Below are 19,936 nucleotides of genomic sequence, written 5' to 3'. Positions count from 1 at the left end.
TGTGCTAGAGGATTCTATGGTGGTGATGGCACTGTAAAGCAAATTAAGGGTAGTAGCAATCGAGGTTGATCATCAAACATCAAGAGGTGCCAATGTAATGGTATCAGAGCCACCCTCCAACACTACTTCACTTACTCCGGTAACTATTGTAGGCGATATGGGTTGTTGGCACAAGGAAAGGGCCTACATAGCATTAGTGCAGATAGAGCATGGAAGATGACACCCATGATGTCAAGTAAGTAGAATCAACAAAGAAACTAGTTTTTTCTAATGTGTGTGTGTGTGTGTGTGTGTGTGAGAGAGAGAGAGAGAGAGAGAGAGAGAGAGAGAGAGAGAGAGAGAGAGAGAGAGAGAGAGAGAGAGAGAGTCTTGCATTATTGACGTGCTACTAGCCTCCTTGTGTATGTACTTTTTAGTTTACATTGAATCTCAAATATCCAAATCATGAACTTGAAATAAATTACATTGTTGATACTATTGCCAAACCATTCAAATGACTCCCACAATTAGCACCTACATTGTTGATACTATTACCAAAGCATTCAAATGACTCCCACAATTAGCACCTACATTTAAGTTTTTTGCCCATGCTATCCCATTTTTTTCCATTCATAATGATACCACTTTGCCATATTCTGAAGTAACCTACTAAAATAATAATTCATATTCTTAAGCACGCCCAAATATCCCCTCCTTCCACTACGATGTGAAATTATTGTACTATTCTCAACCACACCCAGACATCCCCTTTTTCTACCACAATGTGAATACTCTAGTACAGTGGTGGACACAACACACATGTGACACCTTGCGAATGAGTATCATGCAATAAGCCAATGATTTTGTACTTAACGTTTGCTCAAAATCTTGTATTGTGTGTGTTGCCTCCAGCTTCAACAGTGATGGTGTGTAGACATGTTGAACTTTGACTAGACATTGTTGATTTGAAAATTAAGGACTCTAGCCTTAAAATGGTGGTTGGGAGATCTTCTCAAAATTTTGTGAGACTCAGAGGCCTTTTCATTGAAGAGTGCATTGTGATCCACATAAGCCTAACTTGTACAGAAGAAATCCATTATCCATCAGAGGCTTCCACATTTGATCTCATGGACTTAATGGTGGATTTTGGACTTCTACTAGAGAGGAGGCCATTGTGTAGGCTTTTATGAAGTAGAGATGGAAAATATGTGTTATCAAACGCGCCCGTGTGTCGGGGCGGGGGGGATACTATATGGTTGGTACAAATCTAAGAGGGGTGGATGAAGGGTGCTAAATAGAGATTGGGGTGTGCTACAAAATCTTAAAGGAGATTTGGGTGTGAAATAAGCTGAGAAAGAGATGATGAAGATAATGGATAGTAAAGGAAGAACCTAGAGAGGTGAAAGAAACAAGAAGAGAGGGTAGAAAAACACATGTGAGAGGGAGAGGAGGAAGAGGTTGGAGCTTGGAGGGGGGCATTCAGAGGGGAGGGGGGGGAAAGGGGCTACAGGAGGAGGACACAGAGGGAGGGCAATTATTAGAGGAGGTAGGAGGTGGGAGGGGGGGAACTGTGAGAGGAGGGAGGAGGTGGGAAGAAGGAGGGAAGTGTTGAAAAAAAAGGAAAAATGAGTTATGCATATGCAAAAGAGGGAGAATGAGATATGTAAGAGAGGACAATTTTCAAATTTTTGAAAGCTACATTTGTAATAGTGACACTTTAAAACTAACATCCTAGATTTAAAAAGTGACTTTGTAGCTTTTAAAAGTGACATCTTATAGAGCCCAAATCTTTGACCAGATTTTTAAACATTTTAAGGGGTTATACAACCCACATTTTAAGGGGTTATACAACCCACATTTTTTCCAATGTGTGATTCTCCCATTGCTCCATTTTCTAAACCTCTTTTTTATCATTTACACTCTTAAAAGGCCCTTAGAAAAACTCAACCTTTCCTAATGCTCTCTTTTTTGTGAGTTTGGTTAGTCACATCACAAATTTGACATGCTATTTTTTGAGTATTTTATTTTCAAATTCACTATATAAGGTGTTGGATATTGTTTCATCATTCTATCCTCCTTGGATAACTAGGTTTCCATTCTTCTTGCACATGCATGTAGTGAGAATATATTTTCTCTTGACCACTTGTGGTGGCAAAGTGTCTCGCTTGTGGATTCCTTACTTTTCAAGACCACTTGTAGTAATTATCTCACATGTAGTAAGTATCTCACATGTGAGTTCATTATTTTTTAGGACCACCTTGGAAATTGATGCTTGAGCATATCCTTGACCTCCTTTGGGGAATGGTTTTTTATAGGCTTCTTTTCCATATCCTTGGGTTTACCTTTGTTCTAAAAAATAGTTATCTTTTGGATTTTTCTTGCACCCATTCTTCATGATTATTAACATTGGCACTTGAATGTTGATAGAAATTATTCAATTTCCCATGTCTTGCATTGAAATCATCATAGTATATTATCATGTATTTTGGGCTTTTAGAGGGCTCAATCACTCAATGGAAAGGCATGAATGCATATCCCTCACTCAATCACATCCAAGAATGACCAAAAACTTGTGAATTATATGTCCCATAACTCCCATTTCATGTGAAAGGGTATCCCACGACATATAGTGAGTACCCTCATGTCTCATTCTGTAGTGTCACCACATTAAAACTTTAGGCCTCTAGAGGGGAATGAGCTAATGAAACTTGCATCACTAGTCAAGGAAAAATTTCCATACAAGTATGAGGAAGTATTTTAGCATTAAAGGAAAAACTTTAGTCTTTGAACGACATCAAAACACTATAAGCGGGGTTTTAGAAGTAGATTGGAAGAAATGTTGAAAATGTACTAGAGGTTGAAAATTGATTGGAAACGAGTTAGGATTCATGGGATAGGGAGGAGGAGGAGATGGGCGGGTGGGTATGGAAAGGGGGGTATAAATGAGGCTTGTTTTCTTTCAATTTTTTTATTTTTCTAATCTTAACATTTGTGTGTGTGTGTGACCATGATAGTGATGGTGACAATGGTGGCCATTTAGCATGTGGATTTGAGGTGACGGTGGCAGCCATTGAGCGTGTGGAACGCTCAACTGTTGGACCACATGAATGCACATGGGAGGAGGTGTGGAGAGGGTTCACATAGTGTGGCCCGTGGGAAACTTTGCCAAGGTTAAAATGAGGAGTGACGCTAACGTTAAGTATATACCACTCTATTAGTTTTCTTAGAGCCATATTTTTGAATATGTTTTTTTAGAGGCACATTTGAAAGGAGAGTGAATAAACTACTCCTTAACCAAGACAAATGAGAAAAAAATTCTATTTTTTAGCAACATTTTTCTTACAGCTATGATATGTGATGCTTGAAGACAAGGATGCTAAAGATGACATTTCTACACATGGGTGCATGTCCTTTGTGTGTGAGCTACACACGCACATGCGCACATGGAGAGAGATATATATATGAAGCGTCTACTAAAGACCCAATGGGCCTATGGGACCAAAGTGATACAATAATGTCCATGGCATATCTCATCATGGAATGGAAAAAAAACAGAAAGAAAACATAAACATAGCTATCTCATTGGGGTGATACAAAACTGTCCATGGAAACTCATCATGGAATATTTTAAGAACATAGAAACATGAGAGCAACATCAGCTCTTTGAGTAGAGCATGGGGCTAATGAGTATGGCCGAGAGGTCTCCCTCAACTATGCCATGTGGAAAGGTAGCTTGATGTGGCGGTGGAGCATGTCAAGATTGGATCTAGAGAGATAGAGAGAGAGAGAGAGAGAGAGAGAGAGAGAGAGAGAGAGAGAGAGAGAGAGAGAGAGAGGAGGGAGGCCAATATCTATTTGTCCATGAATAAATATCCATCACAAAGATGTCCATATTCTAAATACTTGCAAGTTTCAATACTTTTGTTCATTTAAAAAATGTAATGAGTTTGGAGATGGTACAATTTGAAATGTGCACTCATATGAAATTGTGTGTGCGTGTGTGTGTGCGTGTGTGTGTGTGTGTGTGAGAGAGAGAGAGAGAGAGAGAGAGAGAGAGAGAGAGAGAGAGAGAGAGAGAGAGAGAGAGAGAGAGAGAGAGTCTCATTGAGGTTGCATCCATTAGCATGTATCCTACTAGAATTTCCTATGAAATTTTAAGGATACAATTTCACATATAAAAGAATTCTAGATAAATAACTTAGTGCTAAATGCCACACTTTTTAAAAAAAAAATTAGTGGAACCATGAGTGACTATGAGTAGTGTGTCTTGAAAAAATACATAAACTTATCACTTGACCCTTATTTCTACTACCATGGTTTACTCTACTTTTTCCCCCAAGTTAACCTCTTTAGAGATTTTATAGAAATACTTTGAAATACAAGCATATATGGTTGCTACATTTAAGCTTTCTTCAAATATGCATTGCAATTATTTTGGGAAGTAGCAAAGAGGACGTTTGAAATAGCTTCCCATGCAGCATTTGTGGGATGGAAGCCATCCCAATAAAAAGAATCTTCAGCAGATGGGCACAAGGTGTACAAAGGTCCACCATTGCTATCCACATCACCACATGTCGCCTCGTTAATCCCCTCACAACATGGCCTCAATGGTAGTGTTGAATTGGTCGTGTCACCTATTGGTGCAAAGAAAACAAATCATGGATTGTTATAATGAAACCACCATAATGTGATTGGTTTAATAGCACCTAATTGAAGTAGGGGCTTTAGAAACTACACAAGCTTAATGTTTCCCCTACACGGAATATTAAGGAAACAACAATAATCAACTTTATACTACAATAATAATTTACAATCCCAACATAAATCATTAGCATAATCTATGCCAACAAGCACTATTTTCGAGCACACTTACATTATTAACAAGGAGGTAAATCGTTAAGAATTTCCTTTTATAATTAGAATACCTTGAATATTATTATTCCGTGCTTTCATGAGATGACAAAAACAAGAGAGTCTCTTATAATTTTGATGTATATAGCAAAGCTAAAAAGAACTCAAGGTCAAAAGGTTTTATACATCCCTGCATAAATAAATGTTTGATCATAGGAAAGGTATTTCTAAGAGGATAATTGTTTAAGCTAAGAAAGGTGAGACGAGATGATAATAGAAACTTGTAAAACCATGTAAGACTAATAGACTAATATGAACATCAATGACCATTGGCAATATGTAAATTTCTCCCTCCTCTCCCCTCCCCTCCATGATCCATCTATACATCCTCCCTAAAAATAAATAAAGGTACACAAACACACACACACACACACACACACACACACATACAGAGTGACTAGTTGCATGAAATTTTAAGATTTATATGAGCCCCTTGAAAGTATAAATTTTTTTTTTGGAGATCTTTTGTGGTCGTGTGCATGTGTGCTTTTTCATGTTGCCATCAACAGCCAGCAGGTTTTGAACCCAACACCTCATGTATGGGACTTCAAAACCTTACCGCTAGGCTGTGTCTCCATTGGCGAAAGTAAAATTTCTTACGTATTCCTCATAATTATTTGCTAAAGAGACTTAACTTAGGTACATAATAATTAACTGATGGTTTTCAAGAGACCTAACTTAGGTACAGTAACTAAATAAAGGAAAACCATGTTATACTTGGATGAATGTGGTGGAGCTATGCTTAAAATGCTCATATTATACAACCTTTCACAATAATGCATTAATAGACTCAAAATTGAAGTACTGTAGTTAAGGGAAATGAGGCGCTATTGAGAGGATGCTTGGGAAGTACCTTGCAATGCCTCATCGAATGCTGATCTGAAGTCAAGCATAACAAAGTGGGCATCTGAGTAGCTGCTTTGCATAGTTGAAACGTGGGATGCTAGCAGAAGGTTGTGGAGAGTGCCTAGTTGATTGAGTGTGTCAATGCAGCTGCTGTAGTTGTTGGCTGCCGTGAATCCGGGTATACAGCCCACGGGCCCTATATTCGCCACTGCTAACCTTCTAAAACCCAATCCATACAGAGCTTCAAGAGACATGGCAATCTGCTCCACCACCTCTGCAATGAAGACAGTTACGTTCTGCATATCGCGCACACACGCACACAAGTTCAAAAAGAAAAAAAGAGCTTAAATTAGTAATTAACCTCTTGCTAATCACCCTAACATTGCGCCCAGGAGCACAAACTAGTCTAATAATATATCATTCAAACTAGAATACAGCTCCATGGCCACTTCATTATAAGCCTTTAAATTAACCTAATAATCCAATATCATTTCAATGTTATCAATTATAACTAATGATTAAAATGCCCACAGTTAGTCTAATAGTGTGGCATGATATGGGACTTAATTATGAGAATATCAACCTCCAAGTTGGGATCGATCCTCTGGTATGCGGTGTAGTCGTTCCCGGCGAGCACAAGCAGAACCGTAGATGCATTTATAAGCTCTTGGGAGACCAAGCCTTGGCTCATTGTTTCCCTGAGCTCATCAATTTGAACACTTACGTTTGGATGGATTGCCTCCATTGGCAGAATTACACCACTTCCCCCAAATGCAAAGTTGATTCCTGTACTCTCGTTGTAACTGGTTCTGTTCACCACCCTGTATGGCATGGGGCTTGCCACACCCAAATATGGAGCTGCCCAAAAACAAAAAGCAAGGCAAAGGTGTGATTAAGAGGCCCTTCTTTGTACTTCTAAGCATGTCTCACCATGCTTAGAGGGCTATTACCCAATGATTAGCCCATCAAAATCATGGACATTGCCTAAAAGATTGAAGCTTAACATCACATTAATCTTGCAGCCATTCAACAAAGGTGATAAAGCTAGATTATTCCCAATTGAGCGAGCTTACCATAGTAGTCAATTTGTTGGCTGGTTAGACCAACTTCAATCAATTTTTAGAGATGATATTGAAGTGATTAGACTAATTATATGGATTTTAACAAGACTATGAGTTGTTTGAAAGCATGTGTTTTTGAGTGATTTTTTGGGGGGGGGGGGGGGGGGGGGGGGGGGGGGGCAGCTAAAGCAATGGTCCCTTTTACAAGGCACTTGAAATTTTAATACGGCTTGGCCTTGCATAGAGACTTATACCTATGGAGTTGGAGTTCTTTATGAGCATGCAGCTCTAGAAAGGGTGAATGCAAATGAAAAAGAAATGGCTTGTAAAGATTTTTCAAAGGATTCGATAGGGGTGTAGTTCAGCTAGTAGAATGGTCGAGTCCCATTATGGGATCCACATTTGGTGTCTAAGGACTACACGACGAATGGTACGCTTGTTGAGTCGATGGTACATATCCGCCTTCCCAACAAGAAAATTTCTTTAAAGCAGGCCTAATAGTGTAGGCACTTATATCTAGACAAAATACTGTAGGCACATATATCTAGCAGAGTTGAGTAAAGACAATTATCTAGTTTTTGTCTGTGGGTTATAATAATTGTTTACAATATAGTGGCAGGACAACTTTTTGCAAAGGGGTGTTTGTAACTTTTTTTGTTGAATATATATATATATATATATATATAACACTAGTGTGCAACTTGTGCTTCGCACGTCTTTTGAGACTCCAAATTCAAATTCTACCCAAACCTTTTTTTGTTGAATATATATATATATATAACACTAGTGTGCAACTTGTGCTTCGCACGTCTTTTGAGACTCCAAATTTAAATTTTACCCAAACCTCCTCCTCCCCTTCCAGAACCTCCTAATTCTTGCCATGTGATAGCTTTGTGAAACTCTTCCTTAAGATAATATAGAGAAGAGATAGAGATGAACATATACAAGTGAGTAAAAGCACCCCATACTTAGCTTATCAAAGATAATGAAGTGATTAGAGTAGTAATCGAAAGGGCATACCACATGATTAGCCCATCAAAGCCATGGACACTGCCAAAGTTAATCAAGTTTTATAAGACCACAGTAATGCAACAAGGTGATAAGGTGAATTTATACACCATTAATTGAGCTTTTCAACTAGTCAACACTTTTAAATGACTACACCAACTTCATGGAATTTATAAACAGAATGATTATACCAAATGTATGGAGCATATCAAAGATCATGAATTACAGGTTGCAAGCAAATCCATGGAAGTGAGGGCTAAATTTACCACATGAAAATTTCATCAAAGTCATGGGCAGGCGGCCAAAGATAATGAGGTTTTATAAGACCACATTAATTCATGCACCTGGTAGCAATTAATTATACTGGATGAGGAATGAAATTGAAGTGATTAGGTCAAAATGTATGGAGATTATCAAACATCATGAAGCAAATCTATGGAGCTTATCAAAGATAATGGAGTGAGGGCGCTAAAACAACCACATGAGGAGCTCATAAAAAATCAGGGGCATTGCTAGGATTAGGTAAAATGAGGAGGTGATTAAAGTGTGATTATTGAGCTAACCATAGAAGTCGGTAAAGACTCTTCCGTCTGAGTATCTACCAGCGGGCCGTGCAGGCCAAGTGTCGCCGTAAGGTATCCTCCATGGCTTGTAGATAACTGGGACGGAATCATTGTCGTGGTTGCCGGTATCCACATAGGAATCCCCGAACACAAACAATGCAGATGGCGGCGCTGCTGCTGCTGCTTCTACCACCACCACATTCACTGCACCCACAAACAATCCATAACATGCAGATACGTTGAGGATCAAATCCCTGCTAATTATGATCACTGATCATTCATAACACAAACTTCCTTCACCTAATTTACTCCACTAATCCTTGCTTTACCCCAACCTTAAGCCCGGCCCCTTTTAAGGTATTTACCTCGACCTAGGAGGCAATAATTCACAACTAATTGACTACAAACATCCCTGAAAATCGCTTGACTGGTCTATTAATTAGACCTAATCAAGGCCTCTTCAATATATTCAATGTAATTTAGCACAACAAGCTGTAATCGACTTGAAATTAGCTCGACTGATCTACAAGCTAGCCCAAGATTAAGTCCTTTTTAAGATAATCAGGATATTAAACTTGCCCTAGGGTTAAGCATGGGCAATGGATACGCACCCACGGCTGAGAAAATCACAAGGGTGGCGATAACACAAGTAATTGAAGATGCCATGATACAATTATACGTGAGCTGCACCTGAGAGCTTGAAGGCTTTGCCAATTTGCAGAAAAGCCATTATTATGCCTGTATATGTAGTGGAGGAGAGACGACACTATACAATTATTGTATGGATTAATTAGATCAATTCTTAACTGTAAGGATCAATTAGCTCAATTAAAGGGTCGGTGCTCCATTCTTTGTAAATCTTTGTAAGGATCAATTAGCTCAATTAGAGGGTCGGTGCTCCATTCTTTGTAAATCTTCTGATGTACTGCAGATTAGGAGATAGAATTGAACGTGATTAAGCTAATTAATGGTTTAATCATGCCCACATGCATTACTGCACACCCATTATTCAATTACTTTTACTGTCGTTGATGTGAGTGCCACTGCTGCAAATCAAACGCTTTTTTGGTAGATTGGATTCTGAGCCGTGTAGAAATAAGCTTTTTTAAAAAAACTAGTCAAAAAAGAAAGGATGACCTTGACGTTTTTATTGGAAAAAAATGCATAGAATATGGGGGTTTTCTTACATAATATAACGGGGCATGATGTTTGACTTTTCCCTCTTGCTAGCTGGCGAATTCTTTAGCCCTTGCGCTGTAAGAAAGGATGACCTTGACGTTTCTATTGGAAAAAAATGCATAGAATAACGGGGTTTTCTTACATAATATAACGGGGCATGATGTTTGACTTTTCCCTCTTGCTAGCTGGCGAATTCTTTAGCCCTTGTGTCGTCCGCTGTCGACTAATCAAAGGAGCGTCGCCAAGAGTGCAGCTAGGTGGCGAGTTCTGTAGCCCTGCGCCTGTCTGCCGTCCACGAATTGGCAAAGGAGTGCCGCCAAAAAACTAAAGCCAGTCACGCCTTTCATGCAGTCGTGAGGGGGTGCCACCGCGATGCGTCTGTAGCAATGAAGGGGGTGGCAAGTTTGGTGCTTGCACTGCTTCGACTGCTTCTTCTTGCTTTCGAGTCGGCTGCTCCTCCTCGCCTTTGACTGCTCTTGCTCTCGGGTTCTGTAGGTCAAGCAAGGGTTAGTAAGGCTCCTCTCTCTCTCTCTCTCTCTCTCTCTCTCTCTCTCTCTCTGCACCTTGGGTCACGGGTGCCTCGGGCAGCCCTTGCAATATGCAGTCTAGTGTTGAGAAAACGTGGTGCTTATGCTAGATCAAGAAGATGTGGAGGAGAGAGACCCAAAATACAAGAATGACTCTTGCTTATTAAGTTGCTTAAAATACAACTAGGCTTCATGCTACATACAAATGCCTTTGGCATGTGCCTTTAAATAGGCTTGCTAGTGGCCTAGGGTTAGGTGGCTCCCTTAGGACCATTCACACCCACACACCTTCTACACCCTTGTTCACTAAGGCTCCAAGGCCTATATCTTAATACCTAGGCATTAGTAAGGCCTCTCTCTCTCTCTCTCTCTCTCTCTCTCTGCACGTCGTTTTGACGTGCTTTCTCTTTGCATGTCGTTTTAACATGCTTTTTTGGTATTTTTTTATGCAGGTCGGCTCCTTCTTGCCTTCGACTACTCCTCCTCTCAGGTTCTGATGCGGGTCAAGCAAGGGGGGTTCGTAAGGCTCCTCTCTCTCTCTCTCTCTCTCTCTCTCTCTCTCTCTCTCTCTCGATTTTACTAACCATCTTTGGGTGTGTTTTTGCAGGTTTCAAGCGTCTGCTGGTGGGTGCCGGGTTCGACGCTCTCCATCTCGCTCTCCATAGTAAGTGGGCTCTCCCTTTGCATGTCTATTTGGTTTGGGGGGGCTTCATCACCGCGTGTTGCATGAGGAAACCGCTGTCGTGACGTGGACGGTATCGCTGGGAAAGTGCGAGACTTCTGGCTGTGAGAGTAGCTTCCAATCCCAGCAACAAGGAAACAGAATATTTATCTCTTCAAGGGAAATCACCAGCAGAGGATGGAACCATAATATTTACATACCAAATCTCAGCAAAACATATGAGTTGTACCAAAAACCATCATAAGCATCATGGCTCAAACCAAAATCCAAGGTTATAACCTTCTCGTCTGTCTGCAGAATCCAGGGCTTCACACTCTCTCGCCTCTGTAGATTTACGAACCTTCCTTTATCCAAACTAAAGTAACCACTCACCATGTACACAGAAAAAAAAGCACCTCCCCTTGTAAGGCAAGGGACCTAATACAACCCATAAGAGCATCAATGGAGCAACTGCCAAACTGTCGATACATATGTTTATTGGGTAGCATCATGCTTGATTAACAACTTTAATCCATCAATGCATCATAGATCCTACTCATTAAGTCCCAACAAGTGATATCCTCAAGGATTGTCAATCTCCTCCTTTATACATTGATGTTATAGGTTATGTACATCCGAAGATAGAACAAATTTACTTTGTATTTGTATCCATGGATAAGGACGGTCTCCCAGCTAGCATGCATCAGCCTCCACAATATCCATAGCACCAACACTTCTAAAGTAAATCTCCAAAACCATTCTAGAATTTTCTTATGTGCCTCTTATGGAATATTTCTGCCGCCAAAATTGCTAAAGGAGTCTTTACCTCTTTGATATCACCAATAGTGACAAAAGAAGGATGGCGAAAAACTGCAGCTTTCAGACAATCATCCTTTGCCAACTCCACGACCACCTTAGCTCCTCTGATTGTTGCAAGTGACTCCTCGGCTTCAGTCGACGTCAGCAGCAGCTTAATACCACAAACGGCAGCCTCAGCTTCTACACGATTACCCAGGCATCTCTCCAAGGCTTCAGCTCTTCGTCCTTTGCATGAAATCGGCAGCACATCAATTCATTTTTCGAATTTTTCTGGAAGTATATCACTGGATAGAGCTTCAATTCTTCTCTAATTCAAACCCCTACAAGGCTTGAACAGAAGTTATCCTCACTAATTGAAATATTCTGCAAAATTCAATCTCTGGTTTTTTCTCCTCTCCCGTTTCTGCATATTCCCCCCCCTCCTATCTGCATCTCTGGTTTTTTCCCATTTCTTTCCCGCAAGAGAATCGGGCTCCTTCGCTTTTTGCAGCTAAAATTTCAAATTTCCCCAGTTTGAAATACATTGCGCCTCCTTATTTCTTGCTTAATATTCGAAAATTTCCTTAAAAAAAAAACTCCTTCGCATGCCATGCAAGCCGCCACCTTGCGTCAGCGCTGCTGCCCGTGAGACCTTTGCCTCCTTGTCATGTAGCTGTTTGTTGAATCTGGAAGCACGCTAACTGCTTGAGACACTGGTTGGGACTCCTCCACGTTCATCGTTTCATAAGGTGCTTCTTGTTCCTGTCTACGGTAGGGTGGCTGAGGATATCCTGGTGCTTGCTGTGAGTAACCTTGTTGGGGTGGCTGTGCTTGGTAACGATAGCCAGCACCAACTATTGGGTCGCCCTGAGAGTGGTTTTCCATCAGCAGTACAGGCGCAGATGTGTAGTTTGTTACTAGTGATGGTGATTGGTGGCCTGATGGTGGCTGTTGGAAGCCAAGGGGCGGCTGAATTTGAGAGACATCCGAGCCTTGTTCAGGTCTTGAAGAAGGCGCCTGTGATGCCACATATTGAAGAAATTCCATGATCCGAGACTGGGCATATACTGAACCCCTCTGCCAATAATGAGATACCAGATCACCTATTCTTGTTGTCAGCTCATTCAAGTTGCGGTCAATGTCCCCCTCATGGGTGACCACCAAAGGCCTCAAAAACGTTGAATAAACATAAGTAGTTCCCATTGTCTTTGGATACCACAGATAAACAATAAACGCAAGTTTGGCCTCACTATACAAAGGTAGCCATGATACAAAGGTAGCCAGGATACAAAGGCATCCCCCAGTCTCTCCAGGACAGTGACAATTGCCATAATCATCCAATATTGACACCAAAACCGGAGTTGCTCCACATCAGGCCTGTTCATCTCCACGCATTTGAAGCATTTGTATGCTGGATAGACGTAGCCCACAACCATAATCAGAGCTCGGGTGAAGAGAGAGCCCATCATTTTGGCTGCGAAAAAAGGCCTCCCTATTCTGCTCATTCCGAGTAAGAACAGAAATCATGGCATTCCAAGAGACGATATCTTGAAAAGGCATTCTTTCAAAACCAATCCTTGCATCATACATGCTCTCACATTTCCCATACATGTTGAGAGGAGTGTTCCCTACTACAAGGTCTACCATAAGCATAAAAACTCCATGATCCACACCATACTTATGTACAGAGGCTTCAAGACCTGGCTCAGCCTCAGGTTGTCTTATTGAACCTCATTTACAATATGAACATATGTACTTAGGCATCATATAATGACTCAAATCATGGCACTTAATCCCATGCATCTGGATTTACATTTAATGGCCTCTTATGCATGGTTTCACACCATAGAAGTGCCATGGCACGACATCCACCCCCTCTAAACCTGCACATCCTCTGGTATGTGCCAAATCATCATCAAGATCCACATATATCTGGATGTCGTCTTCATCTTCTACATTATCAGGGAGATCATCCTCTTGCTCTTCAACCATATCCATACTATCACTGTCAAGCCTCTCATTCTGAGTCTCCTGCTGTGAATCAAAAGGATCACTGTCATGCCTTCTTTTAAACATTTTGATCCTTTTGCCTGCTACAAGATTCTTTATCTCTGTTCCATCAAGCTCACACAGGGTATACGTGGCATTTCCATGCACATGCTTGACAATGTAAGGGCCAAACCATCTTTTTGCAAACTTTCTTTGAACAGTGAACTGGTTGTCAAGACCACTATCATACATTAGGACCCAATCACCTTCTTCAATAGATTTTGGCCAGAGTCTGTGTCTTCTATCAAATCTTTCTTTATTTTTCAACCTTGCATCTTTCAAACGAGCTTTAGCAAGCTCTACATCTTTAGGCCTCCTCTCCAGCTGCCTTTTTCGCAATGTAAGGAGGTCTTCCCTATTCAATTCTTCCATCCAGGGTAATACATTCCAAGTTGGAACTACTTCTTCAACTGGCATTACTGGCTTCTGACCATACATTAATTCTGCAGGCATGTATCACTGAGTTATGAGTTGTACGGTCAGCCCACAAAGCATATGGTAGCAGCCTTGGCCACTCTCGCATTCTTCCTCTGCATGCCTTAGCCAAAGCTTTAATGATTTGAGGATGTCCTCGCTCACTTTTACCATTGCCCTCAGGGTTGTAAGCACATGTTAGGGCCAATTTGATGCCAATTCTAGAGAAGAATTCCCTTGCTTCTTCAACATCTAGCTCACCCCTATTAGCTGTTATTTTCCCAACACAACCATACCGGCAAATCACATCTTCCAAGAGAAATTTGCATACTGTTTCCGTACTCTTTGTTCTAAGAGCACGCCCTTCCACCCGATTTGTCAAATCTTCTCTTGCAAGTGCTATGTACCGCATCTGCCAAATTTCCAAAGGCATTATAACTAGATCCACTACCCATTTGTAGTGCATGGCAGGTGGGTAGGTTGGTTGCAAGCCATCACGATGTCGCACATTTGAGTACATTTGACATATCATGCATGTTTCCACATATTGGGAAACATCCTTGTACATTCCTTTCCACCAATATCTTTCCTTTATTTTGGTAAAGGTGGCCCACACACTTCGATGTCCGGCCCAGAGACTCTCATGGAATTCTTTCATGAGCTTCCCTTGAGCCTCTATCACATATGACTCTCTGTGGCATAGCATTCCTCTGCTTAGGATGCTTCCACAGGTACCCATCCTTTAGAAAATACCCATATGCTTTTCTGCGGATCCTCTTAAATTCAAAGTTAGACCAATTTTGCTGTCTTGTCAGAGTACTCAAGTATTGACCAATAAGCAACCAATCTCCTTCATACATTTCCTCAGTAAAAGACTCAAGTGCATTTGATAGGCAAGTATGGTCCCCTTTTGCATATGCAGTAGTATAGAACTTTGTACCTACATCATCAATGTCACTAATCATCCCTTCTTCTTTATACCTGGCTCTTGATAGCATATCTGCAACACTGGGTTATCTTTTCCTGCAATATGCTTAAACTCAGGATTTAGTGACTTGATATAGGCAATCCACCTAAGCATAGAGATATCTGGAGTGGAGCAGCTTGCAATCATCCCAAGGAGTGGCAAGCAATCAGTTTCCACAAGTACAGATGCCCCAATAAGATATTCTTTTTCACATTTTAGAGCAGTGACTATTCCCCATAACTCCCTCTTGATCTGCGGATAATTTCGCTGACGAATGCTTAATACCTTTGCTCCAAATCTGATTACATACCTGTGATCATCCTCATCATCTTGCCCTACTGCCCATCCTATCCCAGTAGGACTAGTATCAACTGTAACAATCACAGGCCTGCCACACTCATAGTCTGCCTTCCTTAGAGTAGGTGATGATTGGAGCAGATATTTCAGCTTCCGCATAGCTTTAATATGTGCTGCACTCCACAAAAATTTTTGATTTTTCTTCAAAAGTTGATAAAGAGGATCTGCTACATGTGCATAATGTGGGATCCATATAACATAAAAGACACATGCACCGAGAAATCTCCTTAGCTCTGTAACATTAATGCATATCTCTTTCATTCTTTGTATTGCATCTATCTTGGCTGGACAAGGTCGGCGTCCACTAGTACTACAAAGATGCCCCACTATTAGCACTTCACCAACCCCAAACACTGATTTCAATCCAGATAAAGTAAGATTCACCTCTTCAAGCCTGGATAGAATCATATCACAATCTTTTATATGATTCGCGACAAACTTGCAGCACCCCTTCGAATCCAAATCCCCATTTTTATTTTTCTCATCACAGCCTTTTATTGGCACATCATCCAGAAAAGGCATAGTTATTTGTGGTATGAAGTCTCGCAAGACTTTATTCATTCCATTCATCATATGCGCCACTGAGTTGGTGGCTCCCTGTGGTGGTAAGGTACACATCCTTACCAATCCCAAAGGAGTTTTCATTGTGGTCAAGTCCCTGCTTTGTATATCCAGCTAAAACTTATCATATCCCGAATACAGATCACCCATAGAGTATATAGCTTTCCCTGCAAATGCTTCTGCAAACTCGTCCACAATCGGACCTGCTCCCACATTCCTGATTGTGACCTTGTTTACAGGTTGCATGTCTTGAATGAAGCGCAATGTTCCATTTTTCTTTGGCACGGTAAACCATCTGTTGGAATATGGGGCGCATGATGGCTCCAAAATTCCCATCCTGATCTTTTCTTTTAGTAATTCCATTAGCTTTAGCAAGAGAGCCTTTGGTATTGGAATCGGCCGCAGGTTCCAGGGCACATGTGGAACAGTGAAGATCACCATTGGCGCTGTTACACTTGGATCAACACAGCCTATCTCATGCGGCTGAAAAGCAAAGGCTTTCCCATGTTTTACAAGCATCTCCTCAAAGCATTCCCTTTCAACTGGCAACAGAAAATCCTTTTCACCAATCTTCAGCTCTTTTAGGATTTCTTGTGTAAACTTATGCCCAATTTTCTTCGGATCTCTGAGATTCGGTTGCATAGAGGCTTCATCTATTTTCTCCTTGCTTCCTGGTGGCAAGGGCAAGGCAACTAGTTTCACCTTCTTTGCAACCGTTTTATACTTTGTATCAACATGAGCATCCATCTCACAATTCATGTTTTTACATTCCATCCCCTCAAATTCCCGGATTATATCATACATCCCCACAGATGACACCTCTATCATCTCATTTCCACCCTGTAAGCATGCTCTTTCCATAGCAAAAAGCACATCCATAGTATCCACAAATGACACCTCATCAAGCACCCCTGAAATAAACTCATTCTTCTCCAAAGACCACACTGCTCAAGACTTTTTTGTTCATTTTGTACATGTCGACGCATGCCACGCTTCAAATCCTTGCTTTCTACAAAGACCAGTGACCCATAGCTAGAAAATCCCTGAAAATTTGCTGAAAAGTTATTTACATTGATTGAGTCCTGCGAGAACTCATTTTCCCTTGTACCATTGGAATCCCGCTTTACAATGGCACCTGGCCAAAATCCCTCATCTCCCTGTAGTTCATGAATTCTCTGTTTATCTTTGGGAGTGACTGTGATCGAAGAGACTCACGGTTCCTTTCATGGTTAATGCAAACTGTCGAACTGAACAGCTTTCTTACCATCTTTACTCCTTATTCTTGCATATGCCGAGCCATCATCCAAAACCTTTATTTCCATCCCCTATGTAGGGTTGCCCAAGGATGAGGCGATACGATGACATCTCCTGAACAAAGAAGTTCTGATCATCTTTCACATCCCCTATAGTTACCCTTACATTTGGACAGGCTGCATAGAGCTCTCCAGATGAGTTGTTAGTTGCTTTAATCATCCACCCATGATCTACATCCATTGGCCACTTACATTTGTTGTAGAGATTTTTAGCCATAAGATTTATCTCAGACCCATGGTTGATTAGAGCGACATACGGCTCTTCCAAGTCACCTATCTTGACAAGGTTTCAGTGGTGGCCCTTGCCCAATGGCTCCTGGAGTAATGACTCTTTGTAAGAACTTCTTTTTCATCATCCTCTTCCACAAAGCGCACTTGTCGTGCCCCTTCGGCAGAGTGATTACATTCCACCACATTCTCTCTCTCTTCCTTTTGCTGTACCTGTACTCCATGAGTCTTAGAAGTGCTTGCTTCCCCTTGTGATGGAATAGACTCAATTATGGACTGCCTTTTCCTTCGTATAATATCAATTATCTCATCATGGAATTCTTTCTTTGCAATCCCCAAGACTTCCCCTAGTGTAAATTCCACCCTACTGTTTAGAATCCTCTCTTCAAGCACCTTTTTGAGGTCTATTGCGGCTTCAATATCAGATTGAAGCTTATAGAGTGGACTTTTCCCTTTACCCTTCTCCTTCTCATGCTTCATTTTTGCTGGCACTTCTTCCATTGATACTTCCTGTGGAGGTCTGCTATGCGGTGGAGGCATATGTGATGGCCCAGGATCCTTCTTTTCACTTCCACGGGTAACTCTTTTTGATGGCCCTCCTTCCTCATTTTCCCTTTTACGCTTCTCCTCTACCTATGCCTCATTATTCTGGCATTTTGCAATGTAGGCATGAACAGATAAAGAATCCACAGGCTCTTCCCAGCCAGTCTCAAGACGTATACAGTCACCTGCCTCATGCAAAGCCTATTTAGACACCTTCTTTGACGCAATTAGCTCCATTGTTGATGGCCAAAAATCTTCATTCTCATAATCTTCATCATTCTCAGATTCCTGCTTTGATTGACCAACCTTTAACCCATAGGTTACTGCCTCAACCATAGAGATGGCATGTCCAGCAACCATGTCTTCAACCAGCTTTTTCATCCCTCCTTTTCCAAAATTTGTGCTTAATGGAAGGCCAGTCTCTGTAAGGTGAATTTTCCCATCTTTGAAAAACACAAGTTGATTTCTGAGGGCTTCTTTATAGCTAGCACAGTCTTTCTTTGCATGTTCTGGGTCATCACACCATATACATCTGAATGTAAACCCTTCTTTGCTTTGAGGCCTTTGCATAGAAGCCTGCCCTAATGGTAGCCCCTTTTCTTCAATCCTGGACATCTTCAATTTTAGGTCTCGCATGCCCTTAATAAGTTCTTCCATCGGCCCTTCTACCTTTGGGATTGCAGCAGCTAGTTTTGGTAGATTCTCAGGGGTAACAGCAGTTATAGGAGTTGCCGAGCTCATCACCATTTTATCTCTCCTTCGCTGTGCCGCTTTGCTAGCATGGTGACCGCATCCTCGACATCATTCCAATCATTCTTTAGCCCCTGCTCTGTATCCTTATCCTCAAGGAGAATTTTCAGTTTTTCTTGGAGATCTTTCCCAGCTGCTTGTAAGAAGAGCTCCGTTTTTTCCCTGTCCAAGGTTGTGCGCTCAATCCTTGACAGCTGGGCATAGCGCTTCTCAAACTCTCTTAGCAACTCTGTGGCAGAAATTCCCATTTTGGGTTTTGTGACCCATTCCAAGAAAGTTCGCTTGGTCACCCGCTCAGAATCCTCCATGAAATAATCATCCTTCAAAGCAAGCTTGAACTCCTCCCAATTTCTGCCACCATGTGCTGCCTGTAATCCTCTTATGCGCTCTCTTATTTTAGGAATACATACCAGCTCAAAGCTTCGAACCATATCCTCCTCAGTTACCCTGTTTAGCTCCATTTCCTTTATGTAATTGCGTAGGTACTTTGTGATGTCCTTACCATCAAATTGATCCACCTTTTTCACAATTGACTGCAGTGCTTTAGTCGTGGAAATTTGCCCCCTCTCAGCAGCTTGCTGCTGCTGTTGCATATACATAGTAAACATCTGAAACATTTGCATAACCCTCGGGTCAAAATGAACCCCCTGTCCCTCAGGATTCTCAGCCATAGCTTGCACTGTGTATTTCACCACACTCTCACCCCAGCAGTTTCACGTCAGGTTCACCAAAGCTGTCGTGACGTGGGCGGTATCGCTGGGAAAGTGCGAGACTTCTGGCTGTGAGAGTAGCTTCCAATCCCAGCAACAAGGAAACAGAATATTTATCTCTTCAAGGGAAATCACCACCAGAGGATGGAACCATAATATTTACATACCAAATCTCAGCAAAACATATGAGTTGTACCAAAAACCATCATAAGCATCATGGCTCAAACCAAAATCCAAGGTTATAACCTTCTCGTCTGTCTGCAGAACCCAGGGCTTCACTCTCTCTCGCCTCTGTAGATTTACGAACCTTCCTTTATCCAAACTAAAGTAACCACTCACCATGTACACAGGAAAAAAAGCACCTCCCCTTGTAAGGCAAGGGACCTAATACAACCCATAAGAGCATCAATGGAGAAACTGCCAAACTATCGATACATATGTTTATTGGGTAGCATCATGCTTGATTAACAACTTTAATCCATCAATGCATCATAGATCCTACTCATTAAGT

General features: G+C 41.4%; 1 protein-coding gene and 1 pseudogene across 3 annotated transcripts; both read right to left on the bottom strand.

Annotated features, from left to right (window-relative positions):
• Positions 1–4,157: 4,157 nt before the first annotated feature.
• Positions 4,158–9,290, bottom strand: LOC147605857 (GDSL esterase/lipase At5g03610-like). 3 transcript variants are annotated; one of them, XM_086792801.1, is made up of 5 exons: positions 9,059–9,203; positions 8,369–8,572; positions 6,320–6,594; positions 5,744–6,032; positions 4,158–4,613 (listed from the first exon to the last, which is right to left on the bottom strand). In XM_086792801.1, exons 1-5 carry the CDS (start codon positions 9,096–9,098, stop codon positions 4,381–4,383), a joined length of 1,041 nt encoding a protein of 346 aa, XP_086648927.1. In that variant the 5' UTR covers positions 9,099–9,203; the 3' UTR covers positions 4,158–4,380. The 3 variants fall into 3 exon arrangements, with proteins under 3 accessions (XP_086648927.1, XP_086648928.1, XP_086648926.1); XM_086792802.1 differs by having other exon boundaries at positions 4,159–4,613; positions 9,176–9,290; XM_086792800.1 differs by having other exon boundaries at positions 4,161–4,613; positions 8,980–9,147.
• A 581-nt stretch (positions 9,291–9,871) lies between these two features.
• LOC147605856 (uncharacterized) lies at positions 9,872–13,019 on the bottom strand (annotated as a pseudogene).
• Between the last annotated feature and the right edge of the window lie 6,917 nt (positions 13,020–19,936).

The sequence above is a fragment of the Cibotium barometz genome, chromosome 58, assembly GCF_041138505.1.
Source record: "Cibotium barometz isolate CiBa-2024 chromosome 58, ASM4113850v1, whole genome shotgun sequence".
NCBI lineage: Eukaryota > Viridiplantae > Streptophyta > Polypodiopsida > Cyatheales > Cibotiaceae > Cibotium > Cibotium barometz.
This window is presented reverse-complemented; position numbering and strand designations above follow the sequence as displayed.